The following is a 24,861-nucleotide window of genomic DNA, read 5'->3' as shown; positions in this document are numbered from 1 at the left end:
AACCACAAAAATGCTTTCTCAATGAGAACAAAATTAATAAGACAGCAATATAAAATCATACTCTGTTAACCACGATATTTTACTACCATTAACATACTAAGAAATACTTTTTGTTGCTGTATTGCCTTTGCCATACAATGTTGAAGCAGTGGATCTGTTAATGTTAATAATAATAATAATATTTTATTTTTATATCCCGCCCTCCCCGCCAGGCGGGCTCAGGGCGGCCAACTTTAATGTTGACTCTTTAAAGTTTGTGACTGTTTATAGTCATTGGCCATAGTCTAGGCAACCCAACATATATGTCTGCATTACAGAATAAATCCCATTTACAATAATGCTAGATTACTACTCAGAAAATGTACCCCTTTATGTTGCTCTGATTAATTATCAATATAGGTTTCTTGATTTTTTGGGAAGCTAGATATGTGGTATAGTACCAGCCACAAGCCAAAGAAGTGCGCTGTCGACTTAGTGTATGTACCATTGTCTTTTTCCTTGTATATCAGAATAACAACTTCCTTCTGTTCTATATCATAAGGTATTAACACACCTGTGGGTTAAAACAGAAGTTTGCATCAACCTTGTCTGGTAGCAGCAGAAGAGGGGAGGGAGAAGAGGGTATGATATCCTCTTTGGAATTCCAAGTACACTTGCAAAAATACAAACCCGTGTAGGCACACAAGAGACTTCCTTGATTTGTGGCTTTTGTGCACCAAAAATGTAGATGTATCTAATTTTTGTGACAGTAGCTTACTTATTTCAGAGCATTGCTGTGCTTACTGCAGCAAGATCTCACACTTGATGAAAATAGGCATTATTTCAATAGGCTCTTTTTTGAACAGAGAGCAACCATGTCTGTCAAGCTAGAGAGGACAGCTTAGTACTTTCATACAGATACAGTGCTATGGTTTAATAAACTGCAGTTCTCCCAATCTTATTTCATTTTTTTTTCATCTAGAACTGGGTGTGAAAATTCAGTGCATGTTATCACTTTGCATGCTTGTCTCTTTTTTTTTTTTTAAATCCAACTTTGAAAATTTATTTGTTTTCAGAAGTCCAACGTTAGTGAAAAACATGCCCACCAGCTTAGGCTATGGAGCAGCTCTTAACGCAAGCTTACAGGTAAAACTTAAAACATCCTGTTTTCAATGTGACTGCTGCTTTCTCATGTGTGACTGATACCGTTTCCCTTACTGCAATAGAACTCTCCATGTGTATGTTTATGTGGACATTTTGGGCAAGACTAATAGAAGAGTTAATCACCCAAGAAAGTTGTATTACCTAGCACTGCAAGAAGTACCAGTTCTTTGAATTGCTATTACTTTTGATGTGAAGAAGCAAGAAGGACACCCTGTGGCAAAATCTGGAACACTCGCTTTTGCCACAAATGCTAGATTGATAGAAGGTTTTGCAAATGCATGTGGGTATGCATTAATATTTATCCAAGCTGTCATGAATGATTTCACATCATAGTGTTGGGAAACATGGTGCTCATGGCAAAAACTTTAAAGTTTAATTATAAGATATAATTTTTATGCAGAAGAGGCAAATGTCAGGACTTTTTTTATTCTGAGTTAAGTTCTGGTCATTTTTTTTTATAATGTAGCTGCTTGCCCGCATTGCAAAAGAACTGTTCTTTGAATGTTACACCTCTGGGTCAGGATCACTTTAGAGTTAGAAAAAGTAGGGAGGGAGAAAACATTGTGCATGCCAGTGTCAGTGTTAATAGCTCATCCAGTGATGCAAATATATGTGAGACCTGTGATAGGGAACAAATGCCCAAAGATTTCTACTCATCAGTTGAATATTTTTATAGATACACACCTCAGTATATGTTGAACATACTTTGAAAGGTAAAATATCAGCTAAAAATCATTCTTCTTCTTTAGGCTGCACTGGCAGAGAGTAGTTTACCTTTGCTTAGTAACCCCGGATTGATAAATAATGCATCCAGTGGCTTACTGCAGGCAGTCCACGAAGACCTCAATGGTTCGCTGGATCACATTGACAGCAATGGAAACAGCAGTCCAGGTTGTTCTCCTCAGCCTCACATGTAAGTATGGTTAGCATTGGGGGGGGGGGGGCAATAATTTCTCTTAAACTCTGTGGTGCTCAAGCATTCTTTCAAATGCAGGTAAGACTATTCAGATAACTGTACATGTAGGCCGTGAAGGGGATGCTTCATCAGCACATGCTCTGAATCCCATTTAACAAATCCCATTTAAGAAATGATAAATATGACGGGTCAGAGACTCCTATGGGAAATACTTGTGTGTTGTAGAATGTTCTGCTCACCTAAAATAGAACAGGAAGGCCCTTCTGTTATGGCTATGTGAATTGTGGTGTTGGACCCAGATCCTGAATAGGGTTGCATGCACAGGAAATCCTGTTGGTTTAAATTCAACTTATATGTGCCTAAATATGTATAGAACTAAAGCCTTGAAAAAACAATAGCTAATATCATGTGGGAAAAAAATACAGGCACTGGTCTTTTGTTTTACACTGTCCTCAGTCATCATTATATAAATATTCAATGTGGTTAACTCTTTTAAAAATCATACGTATGGATTCTTTATCCCACCTCCCCATTTAATCCAAAAGAATGCACAGCAAGAACAGTCCTGTAAGAATTAGGTACTATTTAGCTAGACTTCCAAGTCCTTAATGCATTTATGGACTGTTGCAGAGATACTGCCCATTTATATAACCATAAAATGCAAAGTTTAACTGTTATGCTGAGTTTACATAGAAGCTAGTAAAGTGTAACTTTTTGCCTGTCTTATAAATCAGTGTAATTACATATTCAACTTTAATTACTGGTGCGTCTGTATTGGCAAGGTTTATATGTTATATTTTATGCAAGACTACGATTCCTATTAATATTTAGCAGCTAACTATATCATTAATTACTCTAAAATCTTTCCCTACCATCTTTTTAATGCAGCTCAGAGAGTGGCAGTATTAAAAATTGATGTATTGTGGATTTCAGAAATGTGTATGAAGCCTGAGAAATGCCTGGCCTTAATCGGGGGTGTCAAATGTGGCAGTTTCTTGTTTAGTAAATAGTAAAACACGTTCCTTGGAGGTATTGTTTCCTAGGTTATTTATATAATAATTAGAGATGTGACAAATAAGTAAGTTTGCTGTAGGATGCTTTTTTCTTAATGTACAGTTAAGTCCTTAGTTAATGATAAGATTCTTTTTAAAGAACTTTGCATCTGATCCCTTGTTTTTATTTTATTTTTTTGTTTCATATATTCTCTATCTATTAAACATGTAATAATGCTGGAATAGTATTTGCAATTGAAGCATTAGAGCTTTTTTCCCTATTGGAGTACATGTTGGATGTGCTTTTGTGTTCGTTGATTTGCTTTCTTCCTCATTTCCAGGTTTTTGGCTCCCTTTTTTATTTCTCTTGAAAGGTTAGTAGACAAATGAGCCTCTAGATGTATTTATGTCTTTAAGCCTGTATACTTAATTAGTTTATTTGCTATTGTACACACTAACAAGTAAGAATATTAATTTGCTCCAGTGAGTTACAAACCATTCCTTTTGTTGTTGTTTTTAATGGAGAAATTTGTCTTTTGGAAGTATCTTCAGACGTATTAAATAATACAAAAGAAATAATAAAATGTGATGTATAAAGACCATGAATATACGCTCCTGAGAGCAACAGTACTCTAAAGCAAGTAAAGTGAGCCATCAGACAAAAGTTTTTATATCCCATGCTGTATCCTATCAACCATGCATTGGGTAGCTTGAGGCCTTTTACTTTCTGTAGTTCTCCTGAGTATGCTAATGCTCCCTTTCTGTCTAAAATGCCAAGACAATAAAACGTTAAAGAGCAAACAAGAGTTAGATTGTATGTATTAAAAACAGTTATTTGACAGGAATGAATGACATTTGCTATTTAGAACTGTTTGGTAACAATGTAGGAGATCATGGGGGGGGGGGTGGAGTGTATGTACACCAAGCAGCACATGCTGATTGTGCAGGGTATATGTCTTGAACTGTTCTGTGCTATACAAAGGGATCAAATACTGCCAAGTGTTTTTGAGTAATCAATTGCCAATTTCAGTGAAGAAATAAAATAGTTATGTAGAGTAAATTGTATACACTAAGCATTGAAAATGAAGTGGACAAGAGGTGAAGGTAACAAGTTCTAAGAGTTATTGCAGTATAGCTGTTTAGTTTGGGACATAATGTAGGTATTCCAGTACAGTGTATCAGAACTTGACATAACACCAGTATTTTAACAACATTGTCACCATAACAAATAGATATGGGGAATCATATAGCTGAGCCCTGTGATTAGAGATGGACATGAACTGGGAAAATGTGGCTTGTGGCATGCCTGGTTCGTGAAGCATGAACCGTCTTGAGCTTATAGCAACAAAACAAACCACCTGCCATTTTATCAGAAAGTATTCTCCTAGGGCCACCTCCTTTTGGAGGCTATAACTCAGACCCCACAAATTCCGAGTCTGCCAGAGATCTTCTGTGAGTTTGGTGTCTTCAGCTTGCTCAGGATCCATTTGATACTCTCCTGAAGCTGCGCCTGTCAAATGACCGCTAGTCATTTTGATAGGCACAGGTTCAGAAGTGTGTAGAACAGATCCTGTGCAAACTAGAGACACCAAACTTGGAGGGCACCTAGAAGAGCATCTGAAGGAGGTTCTCTGCCCTCCACATTTGTAATTGACAGGCAGGCATTTTGATAGGTGCAGGTTCAGGAGTGTATAGTACATATCCTGTGGCAGCTAGAGACATTGAAGTCACATGGGACCTCCCCTGGATGCTCCTCTACATGCCCTCCAAGTTCTGTCTCTTTATTGTTTTGAAGTTCAATAAAAAATTTGATTGAGCAGAGACAGTCTGTCTGGAAATCTATCTGTTCACATGAACCAGCACAAACTTCCATAAAGAGCTTGAAAGTTCATGGAAAGTTCATGCCAGTTGACCCTCCATGAACTTCACTTGGTGAGACACAAACTGGGCAAGATTCATTACAAACTTTAGTTCATGAGACAGTTCACGCTCATCCCTAGCTGTGATCCATGAGCTCAAGAGTTGGGGTTTTGGGGGTTTTGCTTTGTTCCCCTGCCTCCAACAGACCTTTTTGACTGGAAGAAAGTTGATCCCTGGGCAGTGTTCCCTCTAAGCTGTGCATGTGAGTGGTTGCTCATTAATACATGCTCAGCAGCAATCAGGAGCCATGCCAACTCTTGCACTACCCATTGCCCATTTTAAGATTGCAGCAGTTATATTCCACTCAAGATGTGAACTGCTCTGCTCAGTTGGGGGGAGGGGATAGAGGGAATATTGTCCTTGGTGTTATTGGACCCAGGTAGATTAATAACTATACACTTCAGGGGGCTACAGTATGGAGAAGCAAAATCTACCAAAAGAAGATTGGTAATTAATAAGGAAATAACAAATAGAGAAGCTATGCTAACAAAAGTCCTTGCTCTTAAGAATATAATGATCACATTCTGAAGTCCTTGTGTAGGCTCTGGGTCTTATGATCATGTCTTCTTGTAAGTCTCAGAGGAGCTGCTCTTTGTATAAAGGACCAAGTGGGGACTAGGTTTATGCCCAGTCCTGCTCTTAGACCCTGATGTTGTAGAAATCCCATTCTATAGCACAGGAGAACATCATGGGAGACTATGAGATAAATATGTGACCGGTACAGTTTTACTGTTTGCTGACACAGTTAAATTGTCCCATATGAATTCCTTCTATTAAAAACCCAGGAATGTTGCTACTCAAAGTCAAGGCAAATGAACTCTGCACATGGTCCATTGTATATTTTTTGTTCTTTTTCTTTTATAATTGAATCCTAGCTTACACTGTACTTATATCAGTCTAGCTGTATGAAGAATGCAGCTGGTATCTTATATGCTGCAGAAGTGGCGAGGCTTTGTTGTTTGCTTAAACGTTCGTGAGAATTTCATTGAACTCCCAGATGCTTTGTGTATGCTTTTCTCTTTATCTTTCTGATAGCTGGTCATATAAACTAATACCTGATTTGCACAGTATCAAAGCAATGTAAAGTTGTTTTCCCCTGGATTTCTGATTTGGTCAAAAGATTTGAGCCCTTCCCTCCCTTGGGATCTGCTGCTTGGGCTCCTTGAGCAAATGTGTTCGCATTCCAAACCACAAAACCTATAGACCTGTACATGCGTGTATGTGAAAGGTACAGAGGTAGAAATATTTTTCCAAGCAGTAGAACGCAGACATTTATACTTGGTGAAGGATGAATAGAGAACATTACTATTTGTGAATTAACAATTTTGTTGCCATTGTATGACCCCCAAATTAATCCTTCTGCTTTGAACATGTACAGTTGCAGCAGCCGCAATGGAGAATGATTCAGGTTTTCTCTTCTAAGCCCTACTAGGTGCTCCATGTCAAGTGCATGTATAAACAATGCTCAGAATTCTTAAATCAATACTCAACAGAGATGTAGGGTGAATTTTTTTCCCCCCAGTATGTAATTTTTCTCTAGAAATTTTTCTATTTTTCAAAAAATGTTTCATAAAATTAGTATCAATGAATGGATGCCATAGCCAATGCAATGCTAGGCCACCTTGGCAGTTTCAAAGTTGTAATTGTTTTCCAGCTTTGATTATCTCTAAGCATTGTGAAAGAGAATACATGCGTCATTATCTGTGAAGGGGCACGGCTGGAGGAAGTGAAATACAATCAAAAATTTCTAATAGAAATACCTAATAAAAAATCAAATTATGAATTCGCTTAACTGGCTGTGCAGGTCAAATCAAAACCAAAGCTACAATTCACATAGGAGAAGAGATACTGTAATCAGTTCACCGTTATGATGGAATGCAGACTAGTGCTCTCTGCTTGACTGAATAATTGACACTCCCATTTTACAGTAAGGAGACTAAAAGTGAAAGAGAACACAGCTTTTCTAAAGTCATCTGCTAGATCTCTAAGAAGGTTTTAAAGGGAGATCCATAAGAACATAAGAGAAGCCATGTTGGATCAGGCCAATGGCCCATTCAGTCCAACACTGTCACACAGTGGCCAAAAAAATCAGGTGCCATCAGGAGGTCAACCAGTGGGGCCAGGACACTAGAAGCCCCCCCTCCCATGCTGCCCCCCAAGCACCAAGAATAAAGAGCATCATATGCCCCAGACAGAGAATTCCATCTATACCTTGTGGCTAATAGCCTCTGATGCACCTCTGTTCCATATAATAATAATAATAATAATAATAAGGGTATCTTAGATCCAAATGCAGGACTGTTCAGGTATCACGTATTATCATTTGTTGTTACAGTAAGGAGCATAAAGGTCTTCTGGTCACTTCCTCCCCCACATGATGTAATAAAATCAGAGTTTTCCTTGTATAGTGTTTAACCACAATTTGTCAAGACAAACAAAAAAAAGGCAGGGTTGACACATTGTGACTCATTTCTTGCTTACAAGCCAGAATCATAACACAAGATTAAACCATGGTTTAGATTCCTGGTCTGCAAGAAAGAAGGAAAAAATTATTTGCTATACTGTGTGATTCAGACAGGACGGCAAATAACCAGCATAGTACACAAGGTGTGGGACTAACTTGAGGGCTGTGGTTGCCTGAATGTTCCATGAGTCCCTAGGAATTCAGAGATTTGGCTTTGAACAAGGTTGTTTTTCCTCCCTCACAAAGAACCCTGGGCAGGAAGGAATTTTGCTGTTTTTCTGAAGCATTTTCAAGAACTCTGAACTGTTCTCTGAAAACGTTTTCTTATAACTGTCCCAGTGCATTATTTATTCCCCTTCAGTGTTCTTTCACTTTGCTTCATTTTAAAATATTGAAATTAGTTTAAGATGTATATGCAACCACCATCTCTTCTGATACCTGTATTTCTGCAGTGGTTATGTCAGGAGTTTGCAAACTGTAGATATAGACAGGGAGATAATTTGACATAGAAGCAGGGGTTGTTTTGTAGAAAAATAGGTGGTGGAGCTCATTAGCATATGCTGGCCCCCCACCAGCCAAAAGCAACCCTATGCAAGAAAGGAGAGCCCTGGGCAAGCAAGGCCTGCTTGGGCTGGCTAGAGATCCAGCCAGCCCAAGCAGGTCTTGCTTGCCTGGGGCTCTCCTGAGCTGCCCCCCCCCCCAATCAAAAGGCCAGCAAGCCACCCTCTGCCCAAAATCACATAAGAAGTGGAGAAAGGGTGGCGTGGGCTTCTTCAGGGTTTAATGAAGGCGACTGGGGGCATGGCAAAGCCCCTGGTGACTGGCTGGCTGCCTGTTCTCCTAATCCAGGGATTGTTATGCAGCTGCACCTACTATTCAATGGACAAGGTATGTGGGGACGAGGAGGGGGAACCCTCAGAAAGGTTCAGGAACTGTGCTCCTGTGAGCTCTTGATGAATCTGAGGCCTGCATAGAAGTATATGTGGCTTGAGTCAGTTTTGCCTCCTTCAACTGTACACTATTTTTTTAAAAGTAGTTCTAATTCAGTATGGCATCAGTCTCCCTTTTTTGCATTCTGCTATTTTCCCCGACCCCTACCCCCCCCCCCCCCGTTACCTTTCCAACCTTTGCCCAACCTGGATCTCTCTTTTTTTATCCCTTGCAGTTTAATCTGCATAAACATCAGACTTTTTTTTTGTTTTAAAACTTTTTTATTCTTTAAACTTGAATCCCAAAGGCATGTGTGATTATTCTGCTGGAAGGTCTCTTTGAGGTAATTCAATTTGAAGGTAGCCCATTGTCAGGTTGTTTCCACATCTGATCATCCCAGTCCCCTACTGTTCGCCTTCACACCACTTTCAGTAGGTCACCTATCATTCCACTTTCAATCTCTTTCATTTTCTTGTATTTTTAACTTCACAACATCCCGGTCTCCCCCTCCACACCCATCCCCATCTTTGAAGTTTTTTGCAATACTCTTTGTGTCCCATCTGAGGATAACACAGTTGCATTTTTACTTGGGAAACTCGGTCTGTTGTAAGAAGTCTCTGTGATACAACTTCCTTATTCACTGGGTGAGATTTAGTGCCAAATATTATAAAATAAATCAAACACTTAGAGCCAAACCAAGCTTGAGGAGAATGATTGAGAATCATTTAATTGCATCAATAATGATGCAAGTACTACAGCATTTTGTAAAACACCTCAGACATCAGCCCTATTCAATCTTCTTATTATAATGTATTAGTGCAGGCTGCAGTTGTTCTGAAAAATAGACATAAAAATGCTCAGAAAAGAGTTCAGTGAGTGCTGTTTGCTTTTTTAAAAAGTGGCTTTGGTTTAAGCTGGAAGATGGCTACTTAGTTCAGACAGTGCTGAAATTTGCTCTGAATCTTTTATATAATCCAATTCAAATGGCTTGGTCTATCTGAGAGAATATTTCAAGTTTTAAGAGGGCCTCCCTGACATTTCAAACGGACAAGTAAATTGAGCAAAAAAGAAAGTAGCATTTAACCTTGTTGCACGTATATCTCTAATATTTTCTCCAATATTATTATCTATGTTAAATAAGTTATTGTGAGCTTTTTCCTGGTGGGTGGAGTGGGAAGAGAGAGATAGTTTACACATTCTCTGTAGGACTAACATATACTGTGGCTACAAATACTAAATGTTTTTTTGGATGGAGGAAAAATATTTTCTTTCCAGTAGCAGATCCTGCTCAGTTCTAGCAACATTCTTCCCCGCCATCAATCCATTCCTCAAAACACACATTTTTCTGTTCTCCTCCATATTCATTTTATATTGCTTCACTTCATGTTTCAGATACAGACTCTTGTATTTTGCTTCCTGCTCATCAGCTCCCTGATCTTTCTAGCCTTATATGCTATTGCACTCAGCAGCCATTGCAGCCCTTTATCATTTCCTCTTTAGTTGTTTAAATGTTACATGCCTTTGATCGAACGGCTGATGTTTCTTTTTTTATAATATTCTAACCCCCATTTGTTACACTTTCACAATTCTTTCTATTTCCTCTTAACAAAAAGATCACTCCAGAGATAAGAGTGCCTGCAGCTGTCTAATGCTGAGAAGTGTCATATCCCCATAGTATGGATTGTGGAAGTTTGCAGGATCCTTTGGGGGGTTTGGAGAGCTATATAGAAACAAAATGCATGGCTGCTTTGTTGAAAACTTTATGCTATCCTCTTTTGAATTCTCAACAATTGGATATGTTTGTAGAGACAGATTAATAATTCTTGAACCCTTGGGCAATACACACATACACAAATGTATGTGCACTCTACTTCAGATACTAATTGCTTGAATTTTAACTGCTATAGTTAAGTCTGAACTGCAAATGACCAAAAAAATTCAAAAAAACTGAAACATATTGTGCTACTCTGAAACTTTAAATCTCTTAGTTGAAGGCCAAAACGCAAGCAGTGCAGATAGGCCGGCATTGCAGGAGTTACTAGAAGCTTAGAGACAGAAAAATGGTCAGCATTTATTACTTATGAAGTATGGCTGGTTCACACCTAGTAGTTTATCACTTTATAGTAACATCTAGTTATGATTTCTCTTTGTTTGGTCTCTGTGTGTGTGTGTGTGTGTGTGTGTGTGTGAGTGAGAGAGAGAGAGAAAGAGAGAGAGAGAGTGGCTATTACAGTCACAACACTATAACCAAAACTTCCATGTAAGTTCAAACAAAATGTTTTACAGTGGGTGCAGCTCACTGTTAACTGCCAGTCATTAAGGTCTGGGATCACACGTGTGTAATTGAACATGTGGGATAGTGGAACAACTCCAGAATATTCTGGTTGGGTCATGTCCCCTTGATCATTTTCATTCTAGCTTCAGGTCACCCTCTTGCACAGAAACAAATTTGGTTGCTCTGTTGGATGGTTTTCAACTTCCTGTTGATAAGGACAATGCTTCCTTGTTAGTTCTGTTTGATCTGTCAACTACTTTTGACACAGCTGTCCATGCAGTTTTGCTGAGATGCTTGGAATATGGTGTTGGAATTAGAGACATGATACTGAAACCCAAAGAAGAGGCAGAAAGTATTTACATAAGAACATAAGAGAAGCCATGTTGGATCAGGCCAACGGCCCATCAAGTCCAACACTCTCTGTCACACAGTGGCAAAAAATTTTATATATACACACACACTGTGGCTAATAGCCACTGATGGACCTGTGCTCCATATTTTTATCTAAACCCCTCTTGAAGATGGCTATGCTTGTAGCCGCCACCACCTCCTGTGGCAGTGAATTCCACATGTTAATCACCCTTTGGGTGAAGAAGTACTTCCTTTTATCCGTTTTAACCTATGTGCTCAGCAATTTCATGGAATGCCCACGAGTTCTTGTATTGTGAGAAAGGGAGACCTCCATATTTGTTGCTGGTTCTGAGTCTGTGGCTTGGGAGATCTCATGTGGAGTCCCACATTAAGACAGTATTATTGCTGTATTGTGCAAGACTCATATTACACCATTGACTGGGATCATCCAGATTGTTGGAATGGGTTGGCATCAATATGCTGATAGTAACCTGATACCTATCACTTAGAATAAGCCCTCAAAAGCAGCTGTCTCTGCATGGTCAAGTGACTATGGCAGAACACGCTGAAGTTTAATCCTGAGAGGGCAGTGTGGTGCTGGCTGGGAAGGCTGAGTTCTTCCTTAGGCAGTGAAGTCTATTTTTAACACACTCAGGTAAGAGCTTAAGAATCTTATTACCACCCAATGAGAAAAGCAGATAATCAAGTGGCCCAGAATCCCTTTTTTGAGTTGTATTTGGAACAGAAAGTGTTTCCTCTTTTTAGGCTATGTCAACACAGTCACACTAATTCATGCTACAAGAACCTCAAGACTGCACTATTTTAACAAGCTGTATGCAAGACTAACCTTGAAGACAAGAAACTTCAACTGATCCAGAATGCAGTGGCAAAATTAATAACAGCTGTAAAATGCTTTATGTATATTACCCTGAGCTTGAAATCATTGTGCTGGCTGTTGATTTGCTTCTGTGTTCAATTCCAGGTGCTGGTATTAACCTTTAAAGCTCTTCACAACCTAGAACCTACGTATCTCCATCCATTTGAGCCAGAAGAATCCATCCCCTCCTCTCTTTCACCTTCCACCTACCACCAGCATCTGAAGTACAGCAGAATAAGCCCACAGTATTTTTCGCAAAATACAATCATTAGTTAACAATAATTCAGTCTATTAGACAATAATAAAATCCCCCTAATATCACCACCCAAACCTCTCTTTTCACTAGCTTCCCCTCCCACTAACAAGACTAAAAAGTTTAAATGATGGGTGGGAATAGGGTTGCCAAGTCCAATTCAAGAAACACCTGGGGACTTTGGGGGTGGAGCCAGGAGACTTTGGGGCTGGAGCCAGGAGCAAGGGTGTATGCAAGCATAATTGAACTCCAAAGGGAGTTCTGGTCATCACATTTAAAGGAACTGCACACCTTTTAAATGCCTTCCCTCCACTGGAAATAATGAAGGATGGGACAACTTCTTTGGGGGCTCATAAAATTGGGCCCCCTGGTCCAATCCTTTTGAAACTCAGAGTATTTAGGGGAGAGGAACTGGATGCTATGTTGCAAATTTGGTGCTTCTACCTAAAAAAAGCCCCCCCCGAGCCCCACATAACCATGGATCAATTCTCCATTCTACCCTATGGGAATCAGTTCCCATAGGGAATAATGGAGTGCCCAGCAGACATTCTCCCCCCCCCCCGGCTGTTTCTGATTATCCTGAAGCGGGGGGGAAGGCCTCCAAACTGGGGGATCCCCCACCTGGAGTCTGGCAACCCTAGGTGGGAAAGAACTCCCTCAGTATTGTCCAATTGGCTAACCGTAATAAACAAGGCAGTTTAAAAGAAGAAAAGGTCATAACCGCCCCAACAGATGGTATGATCTACTCTTGGCCTTTGGGAAGAGCAGTCCAGGCAGCCTGCTACATTATAATGCTGGACTGCAGCGGGGGTCTCCAGTCCCCTTCCTTCCAGCTAAATCCCCCCCCCAGCTCCCCCAGGGGGGTAGTCCAAGCCCAACCAGTGCTGTAAGTGGTCATCCGGAAATATATGCTTGCACAGAGGTTGCCAGGCAGGACCAAGTTCTCCCTAGGGTTCCCAATGGCAATTCCAACAGCTGGGGTATGCCAGGCAAGTCGTCCTTCTTGCTGTCTCTCTGGCCACTCAAAGGATGATAGGAGAGTTCCTTGTAGGTCCTCTCTCCTTTCACCATATTCGTTGTGACTGTAGGGGCTGTTGGAATTGATTGCCCTGATCTTCAATTTCAGTCTCGTCCTAGTCACTAACTCCCTGCTGTTAAATCACTAGTGGGGGTAAGAAAGTCCAGGGGCTCCTAAACAGCTCCAGTGAAGGTGGGGGGGGGAAGGTTTAAACTGATGGAATAGTGACAATATCTATTGCAGAACAGTTTCCAACCACAGCGATCCATACCACTGTACCCAGTGCTGGGGCCATTGCAGCGGCGATCAAAGATTGTGGCTTGAGAAGGAGATATTGGTGCACATTTGTAGGACACCACAGCAGTTGATATTCTGGCCACTTCAGACAGCTGAAGGTTGTTAATCATATCTCCTTTTCCATTGGAGATCAGGACAACCGAGGACATTAGCAGTCGTTTCTTCCCCACGTGTTTGTGTCATGCCTCTGCCTGCACTGGTGCAGAGTCTATGGCTGTGGGCTATCAGCAGTCATCTTTCCTTCTCTCTCTCTCTCTCCTATTAGCATCCTGCCCACAGTGAGGGGCACCGCAACTGAAGCAGGAGGATGGGGTGGGGGTGGGGGTGCTGGCATTCGCTTACTGGTGTAGAGTCTACTCCCCAAACTGCTCCAGTTTAACTATTATAGAAAAGATCTGAAACTGGCAAAAAGAGATGTAATGATATTGCCAAAGTAAAAAAAAAAAGGCAAATGCAATTTGGGGCTGTATCAACAGAAGTATAGTGTCCAGATCACATGATGTGATGGTATCGCTTTACTCTGCTCTGATAAGACCTCACCTGGAGTATTGTGCAATTTTGGGCATCACATTTTAAGAAGGATATAGACAAGCTAGAACGGGTCCAGAGGAGGGCAAAGAAGATGGTGAGGGGTCTGCAGACCAAGTCCTATGAGGAAAGGTTGAAGGAGCTGGGGATGTTTAGCCTGGAAAAGAGGCAGCTGAGAGGTGATATGATCACCATCTTCAAGTACTTGAAGGGCTGTCATCTAGAGGATGGTGTGGAATTGTTTTCTGTGGCCCCTGAAGGTAGGACCAGAACCAATGGGTTGAAATTAAATCAAAAAAGTTTCCGGCTCAACATTAGGAAGAACTTCCTGACAATTAAAGTGATTCCTCAATGGAAGAGGCTTCCTTGGGAGGTGGTGGGCTCTCCTTCCTTGGAGGTTTTTAAACAGAGGCTAGATGGCCATCTGACAGCAATGAAGATTCTGTGAATTTAGGGGGAGGTGTTTGTGAGTTTCCTGCATTGTGCAGGGGATTGGACTAGAGGTCCCTTCCCTCTCTATGATTCTATATAATATCTAGCTGGCTCTATGCTGGTTAATAACTGTGATACATAAAGACATTGACACTGACAGAACAGTAGCCAACAAATTACAGGATTTTGGGACTCCTTGGGTTTCTGTTACATATTTGGAGCATTATAGCTCAGAACTGAAAAGAAAAGCATGGCTTGTGTTTCTGAACCTCTGTGCATGCCCCAGGTCCACACAGAACTGTGGATAATGCCTCAAAATTGGAACATTTTCTATCAGCACTAGTTTGGCAAACGTATTCTTTCTCTATAATGCGTATTTCTAGTCTCAGCATGACAACTTTGCCTTTCTTATCAAACATACACTGTTCCAGTAACTCCTGTGAATCCATAACTTAGGGCTTCTCTTCACATGTGTGTGTGTGTGTGTGTGAGTGCGCGCGCACATCATCTTTTCACAAAAAGTGGTACCATTACAACTTGAATAGCATCTGCATTTCCAGCACTATGATTCCACAAGATCCGTAATTACCTGCCGCTGTGAATTTTGTTTCTTATTTTCATGCATTTTTCTGATGCTGTCGAAAGGTCTTAAGCTTGATTGAGAAAGTGCACTACCAATTATACCCCTATTTGGCATGGCCTTCCAATCTCACTTCCACCAGGCAAAGCTCACTTTATATCTAGACCAAAGGATCACTTCAGGGATATTTTGGCTTCTCTGCAGTCCCATTAACCCTCTTTGGTTGTTCTGTTTAATCCTTAGTAATCTACAAGGCATCTGACACTTTTGCAGCTTTTTTGATTCCCTTAAAAGAATTCCAGGTTATCTTTCTTCCTCCTCTGTTTTCTGTAGTGTTCAAAGCAGCCCACAAGCCCCTTTCTGATTCATCCCCCCAGAGTAAAGAACAAGTGTTTCTACAAAACATGACCTCTTTTAATATGAAAATTGAACATTTCATGACCTTTGTCCAACTGCTAAATTAACTACATTGGAAATATGCAGGGAGTTCATATAACTGAACTGGGAAAATACTTTATATTCAGTGACAATATTTTAGCATGCTAGCTATCCAACAGGTTTTGAGGTCAAAATTATGAACTTTCAGTGGTATCCCTATTCATAAACACTAAGTCAAAATATTACCTGCTGCATATAGAACAAATCAAATCTAGAGAATAAAGGTCAAGTAGTATATTGCATCTCTCGGGACAGGCGGTCTTTGGTTGCCATTTTCGTCCTCACTTCCTTTGTATCAGCCCTTTTCTCATTGCACTGTTTTCTTTATGATCTTACAATTCTTCCAGTACAAACAGTCAGTAAAGGCAAATTTCACTCTAGCAGTTCATGTTTATACACACAACAGATGTACACCACCACTCAGGCTAACCCTTCCAGACAACTGCAATGCTAGGTATTTGGGCCTAAACAATCATTGAACTCCACCTTTGAAATACATACCTTTATAGCATTCTATTTTTGTGTACTGTGTGGATTAATCCTGAAAAATCAGTGATGCTAAAATTTCAGAATTTGATTTTTGTAGTTGTTCGTACAGTCCCAATAAAATTCTCCAATTCCTTCAACTCCTTGAACGGAAGACAGCTGCTTTCACACAATTTTGTTTTATAGTTAAATATCAAAGCTCCATGTAAACAGGACTTTCCTCCTTCTTTTCCAGAGCCAGAAACAGACTATAGAAAATCCACGTGCATGAGTGAAACATTGTGCATTCAGAGGGTTGGATCCCAGCCATCATCTAGAAATCAGTCCCATTGCCTTTAAAGTGAGAACTTGTTTTTAATACATGTGCTAAAGCTGAGCTGGTGTGGAAAGCATTGTTGATCATTCTTTATGTCATCTAATAAAAGAGAATGGACTCTGAACACTCAAAACTTTCCTTCCTATATCTGGTTATGGAAAATACACATGTTACATTCAGAGCTCAGGATAAGAGGCAGTGTTTATGGACCTGATGGTGTTAGTGAAGTCAATCAGCCCAATCAGTCAGAAGAAATCTGTGCAAGTAAGCAGTCTTTTAATGTATGCTGTAGTTATGTATGCACATTTGCAGCCACTAGCACCAGATCAGTATTTAAATCGATGTATGCTCCCCCCGCACTTAAATTCCAGAAGGGGTTGAATTTTGACATGGTGGATTAGTTATGTTTAAACATCAAGAAGAATGCACTAATTTACATCATGTATTGTTGATCAGAAAGGCAGTATAAACAGTAATCGGAAAAATCCCACTGACATAAATGCTCACAGGAAAAAAGCACCCATGGAAACATGTCCACATGGAAAGAAGCCCACATGGAAAAAAGCCCATACTGAAAGAAGCTCACATGGTAAAATATGTAAAGCACCATAGATGTTTATAATTGTGGATAACCATTAATAATATTTTGTTGTTATATTAGGATTAAAATAAGTCATATTCACATGCAACAAGAAGTGACCATTTTGTTATCAATGAACTTTATTAAGAAGGAAAAACAATATTAACAGAAATTAAACTCTACATAGAAATATATATTTAAATAATATTAAATACTTTAACTTTATTAATTTACAATTTGTCAAACTTTTGGATTTAAAGTTTTTATTTTTCCAAAGTAAAAGGGAAAAAGGGTAAAGGGATTAAGAAATAAAGAATCAAACTTAGCAATACGGTTATAGTACAGTCTGCATGATAGTAAATCTTCTATATAAAATAACAATGAAATATTTTTCTCAATCTTACACTTTGTCTTCATGGTCTATATAAAGTCTTATACAGATTGTAAGTCATTTCTAGAAATAACTGTCTAACTGAATAGTATTACCTTTCTACAATTAGTAAATATCTTAGGAGCTAGAATAAGAATATAAATTCACACCGCAATGTCTTACATGTCTAACCAGATATATAACTTCTCCCAGAATTTTCTTGCATCTTCCTTCGATTTCCCCACCAACAGCAGGGATAAATAGTCTGTTTCCGCCACATCCAAGATTTTTCCCATCAGGTCCAGTGTAGTGGGAATTTCTTGGAGTTTTCACTTTTGTGCCAAAAGTATTCTAGCTGCTGTGTTAAAATGAACTATTAAATGTCTCATCTCTTTTGTGTACGTACTGGGGAGAATGTTCAATAGAAAAAGTTCTGGTTTAAATTGGATCTGTGTCTTCAAAATTTTCTGTAATAGTTCATGAACCATTTGCCAATAGTCTTTCACCACCTCACATCCACCACATTTGATAGAACGACCCCACATGTTTTACACATTTGACATATTAGGATACATTTTTGAAAGTTTCTGGGGGGTTACATACCACCTGTAGAACATCTTATACAAATTTTCTTTGAAAGCTACCGACCTGGTCATTTTAATGTTAGATTTCCATAACATTTCCCACTCATCTAACATAATGTTACGACCCACATTCTTAGCCCACTGGACCATACAGTCCTTCACAGTTTCATCTTGCATTTTCATCTGCAGTAAATATGCATATAATTTCAAAATTAGTTTCTTTTGAGAGCCCAAAATTTTTTTATCAAATGCATAATGTTCTGTATTGAAGCCCGTTGTCTTATCCTTATCATATCTAGATTCAATTTGTAGTCTCATCCATCAAGTCATACTGATGCCAATATCTTCTAATTCTTCTTTCGATTTCAGATGATTATCCTTTTTCAACAACTCTTCATATTTGAATAGCTGATTTGATTTTATAAGATTTGGGGAGTAAACACTTCCACTGGAGAAACCCATCTTGGAATTTGCTGATATATTCTAGGTTTCAACCATGACCAAGTATGGTATAAAGATTTCCTAAACCTATGATTTTTGAAATAAGAATGACCTTCTAGTCTTTTATACCACAAGTACTCATGCCAACCCATGGTGAGATCATGTCCCTCTAACGATAATTGTCTTTTGTCATTCAATAACACCCAGTCTTTTACCCACAATAACACTGAAGATCTGTAGTATAATTGCCAATCTGGAAGAGCCAAACCCGCTCTTGTTTTCGCATCTTGTAGTATTTTTAATTTAATTCTTATTTTTTTCTTTTTCCAAATAAAGCCAGAGATCAGTTTATTCAGTTCCTGAAAAAACACATTAGTTACAAGCACCGGTATGGTTTGGAATAGAAATAACAATCTTGGTAAAATATTCATTTTTATCTAAGCTATTCTTCCCATCAATGAAATATTCAGGTCCTGCCATTTTTCCAAGTCCTTTTTAATCTCTGTATAAAGTTTGTCATAATTGTCCATCTTCAAGTTACTACACTTGATAGAAATATAAATGCCCAAAAATTTCACTTTTTTTCTCGTGAGAAAAACCTGCTTTTTGCTGGAAGAGCTGAATTAATTCTGTTGTCATATTTTTAGCCAAAATTTTTGTTTTATTATAGTTTATCTTCAGGCCTGCCCAAACACCGAATTGACTGATTTTGTCCATCAGGTGTTCAATTGATTCTAATGGGTGTTCCAGTATAAAAACCAAATCATCTGCAAACGCCCTCAATTTAAATTGTTCAAAGCCCTTAATCAAAGCCCCCTTGATATTTGGATCTTCTCTAATCTGATTGTTCAGTATCTCCAAACTTAAAATAAAAAGAAGGGGTGATAATGGACAGCCTTGCCTAGTACCTTTCTGGATAGAAATTGGTTCTGATAACTCTCCATTAACTCTCACCTTTGCAGTTTGCAAGGAATATATTGACTGAATTGCCCTTAAAAAATTCTCACCACATTCCATTCCCTTCGGTTGTTGTATCATAAATTGCCAACAGACATTATCAAAGGCCTTCTCTGCATCCAAAGTTATTAGTACAGCTTGTTTCTCTGGATGAGTCTCATAATATTCAATTAGGCTACTTATTGTTCTTACATTGTCTTTCAAATATCTTCTAGGTAAAAATCCTGCCTGGTTTTGGTGTATAATAGCTGACAAAACCTTTTTAAAATGTTGAGCAAGAATAGAAGCAAAAATTTTATAATCCACATTTAACAGCAAAGTTAGTCTAAAATTTTTAATATCTTTCAAATCAGCACCCTTTCGGAATTAAAGATATTGTTGCTTCTTGCCATGATTTTGGAATTTCCGCTTCTTTTTGAACCACTTCTATCAGATGTTTGAATGGAATCAATAGATAGTCTTCAAAGGCTTTGTAAAACTCCACAGGTAGACAGTCTGGTCCAGAAGATTTAGCATTCTTTTGAGCCGCTACGGCCTCCCCCAGCTCTCTTATTGTTATTGGTTCATTCAAAATTTTCCATTGTTCTTCTGTAAATTTGTTCAAATTGTGCTTTTTAAGGTACTCTTCCAACTCCTCTAAATTGCTTGGTTTCATAGAATTTGTTATAAAATTGCTCCACAATCTGGCCTATCTCTCCTCTTTGAAATTTCTCTTGGTTATTTTCATCCCTCAGCTCTGTTATTATTCTTTTAGCACTTTCTTTTCTCAATTTGTATGCCAGCCATCTTCCAGGTTTATTAGCAAGTTCAAAATAGTTTTGTTTAGCAAATCTTAACTTTTTCTCAACTTCTTCCACCAGCAATAGGTTAAGTTGATGTTGTATTTTCAATCCTATCTTGAATCTCTTGATTTGTAGGCTGAGCCTTTAAATTCTTTTCCTCTTTTTCTGCTTGTGTCATTAATCTTTGAAAATTCTCTGATTTTTCTTTCTTCTTCTTGGCATTAAATCTGATCACTAAGTATGCTTTAGCCATGTCCCATACCACTTGCATCTTCACATCTTGGGTTACATTCTGTTTAAAAAAAGATTCCATTTCCACTTTAGTATCTTGAAGAAAGTTTTTGTCTTTTAAAATTTGCGTGTTTAGTCTCCAAGCCCTTCTAAGTTGGGGACCATTAAACTTGATAAATACTGGGTTGTGATCTGATATCACTCTTGGTTGAATTTCAACCTCCAATAAGTCTTTAACCAAATCTGTAGAAAGCCAGCACATGTCAATTCTTGACCAAGTTTGATGACTGGCTGAATAATACATAAAGTCTCTTGAACTTAGATATCTTGTTCGCCATTCATCAATTAGATCTAATTCTTCAGCTAATTTCAAAAAGCTTGTTGGGAATTGAAATCCTTAGATTTGGTATGCTTGTGTGTTTTTCTATCCAATTGTCTGTCAAATACTGCATTAAAATCTCCTATTAAGCAGCATTCCGAATATCCCAAATTCACCAACTTGTAATGCAGATCCTTTAAAAAAAATCTTGATGGTCATTCAGTGTGTAGATATTTGCCAATAGGATTTTTTTGCTTTCTATTGTAATTTTCACTAGCAACATTCTTCCATCTTTTGAGGCAAATCGAAATTGCAGATTAAATCTATCCTTTACATATATTACCAAACCCCTTTTCTTTTTACATGAATCTGCTGCCACAAATACATTACCAAATATTTTATTTTCTAAAAGGTACTGATCCTTTGCCAACTTGTGGGTTTCTTGTAAACAGATTATATCAGACTCCAATTTAGCTAAATATTTGAAGGTCTTTCTTCTTTTTATGGCATAATTGAGTCAATTGACATTAATAAAAACTAATGAAGCCATTATGGATTTTTTTTAATCACAATCTTTTTTATCTTTTTTGGTCTGAGCCCTTGTTGAGAATTCCTTGGCTTCACTTGAATCTTCGCCTTCTGAGGGTTCCCTTCTTCCTCTTCCCTTTTCTTCCTTCTTTCTCCTCCATTTTCTCCAGAAAGTTTTCAGCTTTGAAAATAGAATTGATCCTGTATCTATTGTCTTGGTAGGTAAAAAGTAGGCCTTCTGACATTAGCCAAGTGTACGGTACCTCTTTCTCTTTTAAGAAGTTTGTCAATGTTTGGTGTTCTCTTCTCTTCTGTCTGACTGGCCATGGAACTTCTCTAAGAATATTCACCGTATTTCCTGCAATTACCACCGTCTTATCTCTCGCTTGCCTCAGAATATTATCTCTAGTTTTTTTCTTTGTGAGTTTCAAATGTATTTCGCTAGGCAATTTGTTTCTCCTTGTGAAACTTGAAGGCACCCGCTTAACTTGGTCAATCTCGTCTTCTATTTTATCTGGAGGCAATTGTAGAATTTCTGAGAGAGCTTGGCTTAACATTTTCTGCAAGTCTTCAGATTTGTCTTCTGGGACGTTTTGGAATCTCAGCATGTAAGCTGCTCTCTCAATTTCCAGCTGAAGAAGTCTGGTATCATATAATTCCTGCTCTTTTTCCAGCTGTTCCACCTTTTGAGTATTGCGTATCTAATGCCTATATGGCTTTGTTTGTCTCTTCTGTCTGTTTTCTATTTTCCTGTAATTCTTGTTTAATTTCTGTCATTTGTTCTCCTATATCGTCCACCTTGTCTGTCAGTTGTGCTGTAGCTGTTAGGAGCGTATTCTGCATTTCTTTCATGTCTCCCTGCATAGTTGTGACTGTAAGCTTTTCAGGGCCGCCTGAAAAGCTGGGAGACGGGGTTGTTGCTCTGCCCTCTATTATCTCTTTTTTTTTGCTGCCTCCTTGAACCCGGATGCCATCATATTGTAAAATCCTTTTTTTATAATACCGTCTTAACCAGGCAAAAGAAAAAACGTATAAGTTTTCATTTCCTCCAATTGTTATAGGACCAGATGTTCCTTTTCCTATCAACTCTTCTGGTAGCTGCCAAACAATATCAATATTTTGAGAAGATAATACTTTGTTTAAAAGCAATCACTTCCTTCTTCTTTCAACAAGCTAGAAAAACCTAAATAATGGTTAATAATATACTCAATAATGCACTTTCACCAAAACAACCATCCACATATCCAATATCACCATGTACCCTAAAGTCAAACAGACAATGGGGGCCTTTTGGATTGAACCCCCCCCCCCAATCAAATTCAATAAATCTGACAATCCTAATTTTGAAGATAATCCCATGATTTGTGATAGAGTTACAAATTATAATCCTGGGATGCCACACGGAAATGATTACACCTTCACTGAAACCACACCAGTAATTATAATCCAACGCTGCCAAGACCCATCAGTTGCACTTCTTTCAAAAGTCAACAAACAATTCTTATATCCAGTCAGCTCAAAAAGCAAAAAGGGGAGAGTAAGATTTAAAAAAACCCCAGGCAATCACCATGATGTTCAAAAACAGGAAAATTAGTTTATAATTACACCAAAAAGGATAAAACAAAAAAAAAAAACCCATATATTCCCACAGTGGTTTTATAGTCCACAAAAATATAGCTTGCAAAAACCCAAAGGAAAAAAAAACCAAAGTAAAGATGCTTTACATCTTCCCAACATAGTTCCTCCTTATAATCCACTAAAAACTGCATCCTTCCCATCTATTTAAGACCAGCAAAGCTTTATTCAGAACAACAGAACAATCTTCCCTTCTCTTCTTTTCCAATAAATTTTGAGCATTTAAGACCAGCAAAGTTTTATTCCAAATAACAATCTTCCATCCTTCTGATAATGAACTCCTACAAGCAGCTAGTACTCCTCACCACTTGATGAGCTCACTTTTAAGCTTCCAAACTACTGCAGCTTAAAGGGAGAAGTTTCCTGGAGACTCAATCAGTTTTAAATAAAGTTGATGTGAACTTAGGAAAGTCTAAACCAGAGTGAGTTAATACGTGGGCAAAAGATCCAGGCAAAGTCTTTTAGAAGCCTTGCAACAGGAGAAGAGGGAGCTGGGTGATTCCCCGCCCCCCCGCTTTCCTCCTTCACGCTTGCCCCAATACTGCTCCATATTCCTCCCAAAAAGGAATAAAAGGACTTACAGCCAAGTATTCAGGTATCGTAGATCAATCAAATCAAATCATGCAGAATCATGGAGAAGAAATGAAGAGAAAGAAGAAGAAGAAAAGTTCGATGTTCAACTCCTGTGGCATTTAAAATGGCGATCGGGGCAGTGATGCTCTCGGCGAAGAAGGGATCCGAGTACAGCTGCCACTGTTAGCTCCATCCCATTCTTCAAGCTGCCTGCCTGAACGGACCTCCCCGGGGTCCGTGATTCAAGCCCCCGCCATCGGGGAGGGCTCTCCATTATCTGACTAGAGAGCAACTCTCAGGAGCTAACCTGGGTCGCTTTCTAGGTTGGGTCGCCAATATCGGAAGTTCCACAATTTGTCAAACTTTTTAATGTTAATACATTGTGGTACACCCAGTGACTACGACAAAAGACTATCTAACCCTAATAGTAAAAGCAAAAATTATTTAACAACAACAATAATAACTCAGATATATTTCTTAATCCAAATGAGCCAATCTCTTTAAGCGACTAAGTTTATCTTACACCTGCTCATATTGTTGCACAGAAGTGGCAGCCATGTAATGTAGTAGCTCATATTTCCTCTTTTCTACCTCTAGGCAACCTGCCTGTACATTAGCCAATGTTAGTTTGGGACAAGCCAGGTCCCTCTGCAGTCCATAAAATAGAGACCACATACTGGGATGACTGAAATGGAACAAGGAATTAAGAGCATTGTGCCTCCACAACAGTTTATCTGGAATCCATAGCTTTATTATTTCAAACATTCTTTGTTTAATTCAAGCATAAGATCTCTATCACCTAAAATCAGAATTCTGTCTGAATTTTTCCACACCGGAATTGTGAGGTATCACTTGCCTATACTTTTCAGGAATGACAATATGTATGGTTTTGGGGTTTTTGGAATGTCAATATGTATGGTTTTTGGGATAGCAGAAGTAGTTAAGGCCTCATAGATCTAAGAAGTTAAGCAGGACTGATTCTGGCAAGTATCTGGAAGGAAGAAATCAATAAACATAGTTGGAATTAATTTAAAAAATGGTATAATGGAGAATTAATCCACTGGTAGGCTCTGGGGGGGTCTGTTTTTTGAGGTAGATGCACCAAATTTGCAGCACAGCATCCAGTGCCTCTCCCCAAAATCCCCTCCAAGGTTCAAAAGGATTGGACCAGGGGGTCCAATTCTATGAGCTGCAAAAGAAGGTGCCCCTATCCTTTATTATTTCCTGTGGGGGGGAGGCATTTAAAAGGAGTGTGGTCCCTTTAGAAGTGATGGCCAGAACTCCCTTTGAAGTTTAATTGTGCTTGTCACAACCTTCTTCTGTCTCAACCCTCAAAGTTCCCAGATATTTCTTGAATTGGACTTGGCAACCCTATTCCCTATTCTATGGCAATCCTATTCCACAATTATAAACATCTATGGTGCTTTACATATTTTTCCATGGGTGCTTTTCCCCATGGGGGCTTCTTTCGATGTGGGTTTATTTCCATGTGGGCATGTTTCCGTGGGGGCTTTTTTCCTGTGAGCATTTATGTCCATGGGTTTTTTTCTTTGGGCTTTTTTCCTTTGTGTTTTTTTTCCTAGAACCATATAAACAGTTACTTTTGTCAGTTAACCAATTATAGGTTGCAGACTTCTCAACAATG

At 38.9% G+C, this 24,861-nt stretch overlaps 1 protein-coding gene across 8 annotated transcripts in view; it reads left to right on the top strand.

The window, feature by feature from the left end:
- Positions 1 to 24,861, top strand: part of FOXP2 (forkhead box P2) — a 919,977-nt gene that overhangs the window by 868,289 nt on the left and 26,827 nt on the right. For all 8 annotated transcript variants that reach the window (XM_060244871.1, XM_060244870.1, XM_060244872.1 and 5 more), the window contains 2 exons: positions 1,056 to 1,125; positions 1,893 to 2,056. In XM_060244871.1, coding sequence (XP_060100854.1) covers positions 1,056 to 1,125; positions 1,893 to 2,056 — 234 coding nt within the window. The remainder of the gene's footprint in view (positions 1 to 1,055; positions 1,126 to 1,892; positions 2,057 to 24,861) is intronic.

The sequence above is a fragment of the Heteronotia binoei genome, chromosome 8 (assembly GCF_032191835.1).
Source record: "Heteronotia binoei isolate CCM8104 ecotype False Entrance Well chromosome 8, APGP_CSIRO_Hbin_v1, whole genome shotgun sequence".
Taxonomy (NCBI): Eukaryota; Metazoa; Chordata; class Lepidosauria; order Squamata; family Gekkonidae; genus Heteronotia; species Heteronotia binoei.
Note: the sequence above shows the minus strand (reverse complement) of the source record. Positions and strands in the feature narration are given on the sequence as shown.